This window comes from Lucilia cuprina, chromosome 5 (genome assembly GCF_022045245.1).
Source record: "Lucilia cuprina isolate Lc7/37 chromosome 5, ASM2204524v1, whole genome shotgun sequence".
NCBI lineage: Eukaryota > Metazoa > Arthropoda > Insecta > Diptera > Calliphoridae > Lucilia > Lucilia cuprina.
In genome coordinates this window covers 52709951-52711636 of record NC_060953.1, presented here as the reverse complement: position 1 = coordinate 52711636, position 1686 = coordinate 52709951, and the positions used below count along the sequence as shown (strand labels likewise).

Here is a 1686-nt window from a genome sequence, read left to right as displayed (position 1 = left end):
TAGATAGATAGATAGATAGATAGATAGATAGATAGATAGATAGATAGATAGATAGATAGATAGATAGATAGATAGATAGATAGATAGATAGATAGATATATAAATAAACTATGTATGTGTATTTCTTTCCTTCTAATATGTTTAAGGACAAGAAATTAATTAACTATTCTCAAAGAAATTCAATTATAAAAACACAACTAAATTACATTGTAATTATTTATTTCTCTGTAATTCTTTAAATAAAATTGCATAATATACTTTGTATTAATACTAGTCTGTTCTACATTGACACTTTAGTAGTGATTTATATGAAGTTCTTGGTTAATATTTCCTAAACAATGACCACAAGATATTCGAAACATTTTGAGAGAGCTTTCAATTTTACCCGTTTCTTTTCGGAATTATGTGGTGCTGATGTGTTAAATGATGATTATCGTATGTCTTGGGTAACTTGGTATGTAATACATTTGTTAAATGCTGCCATTGGCTTTACCATTTATACAGTGTATGTGGGCATGGTTAATGAAAACGATTGGACTTTACCGCTTAAATGTCTCTGTATGTTTTGTACGGGCATACAAGTAAGTCTTCAAATGAATTTTAACATTGTATTCATATCATGAAAACTCTTTTCGCAGGGTTATGCCAAACTTATTAATGCCATCCAGAAGCAACAACAATATCGTTTCATTCATAAGGAAATCATTGGAATTTATACCGTTTACGAGCAAAGAAAGAACTATCATAAACTTTTAAAAGAAAGTATATCGTTGGTTAAAACACTTTTAAACATTTTATTAGCAATTGTTATTTTAGTAACTTTATCCATTATTGGTGTTCCCATTTTCTATAATCTAGTGTTTAATGAACGTATCTTTATTATGCCGTTCTTTTTTCCCTATGTCAATTATAATACCAATTTTGGTTATTATTTGACATCTACATTTCATGTCATTTGTGTTCTTTTCGGTGGTTTTGGCAATTTTATTAGTGATACCTGGTGTTTTATGTTTGCTGCTCACATTCCTCTAACTAAAAACATTTTACTGGCCAAATTTAAAGAATTAAATGAATTATTGGAAAAAGATCCTTTAGAATGTGTTGAAATTAAAAATAAATTAAAGGATATTTTCCAATGGCATCAGAAGTATTTAGTGTAAGTACAAAGTATTTTAATTATACAATTCTTTTAATTTAATATTTAATTAATATTCTACAAAAGATTTTCCAAAACGGTAAAAAATCTATTTTTCTGGGTTATTTTTATACAAGTTGCCATGGAATTTGTCAGCATTGTCTGTACGATTGTGTGCATTTTTTTGAATGTATGGCCAGCAGCCCCTGTATTTTTATTCTATTCAGGCGTTTTATTCTATTTTCACTGTGCTTTGGGAAATTTGGTAGAAATTTCGGTAATATTCTTAATTTTCTAGATTTAAATATATTTTACTAGTTTATTAAATATGTTTTTTACAGAATGATGATGTCATTTTTATGATTTATGACTGCGATTGGTATAAATTAAATGTTTCACAGCAAAAAATGATTTTAATAATGTTGCGTGAATCTCAACAATCTGACGGCATGTCTATTGGTGGTGTTGCTCCACTAACCTTAAATACAGCTTTACAATTGACCAAAACTATTTATACCTTTTCCATGATGTTAAGGAACTTTCTAAAATAG

At 27.9% G+C, this 1686-nt stretch overlaps 1 protein-coding gene across 1 annotated transcript; it reads left to right on the top strand.

The window, feature by feature from the left end:
* Positions 1–338: 338 nt before the first annotated feature.
* LOC111687170 (odorant receptor 67d-like) lies at positions 339–1686 on the top strand. Its single transcript, XM_046952901.1, has 4 exons — positions 339–581; positions 639–1156; positions 1223–1412; positions 1477–1686. The coding sequence occupies exons 1-4, from the start codon at positions 339–341 to the stop codon at positions 1684–1686; spliced, it is 1161 nt and encodes a 386-aa protein (XP_046808857.1).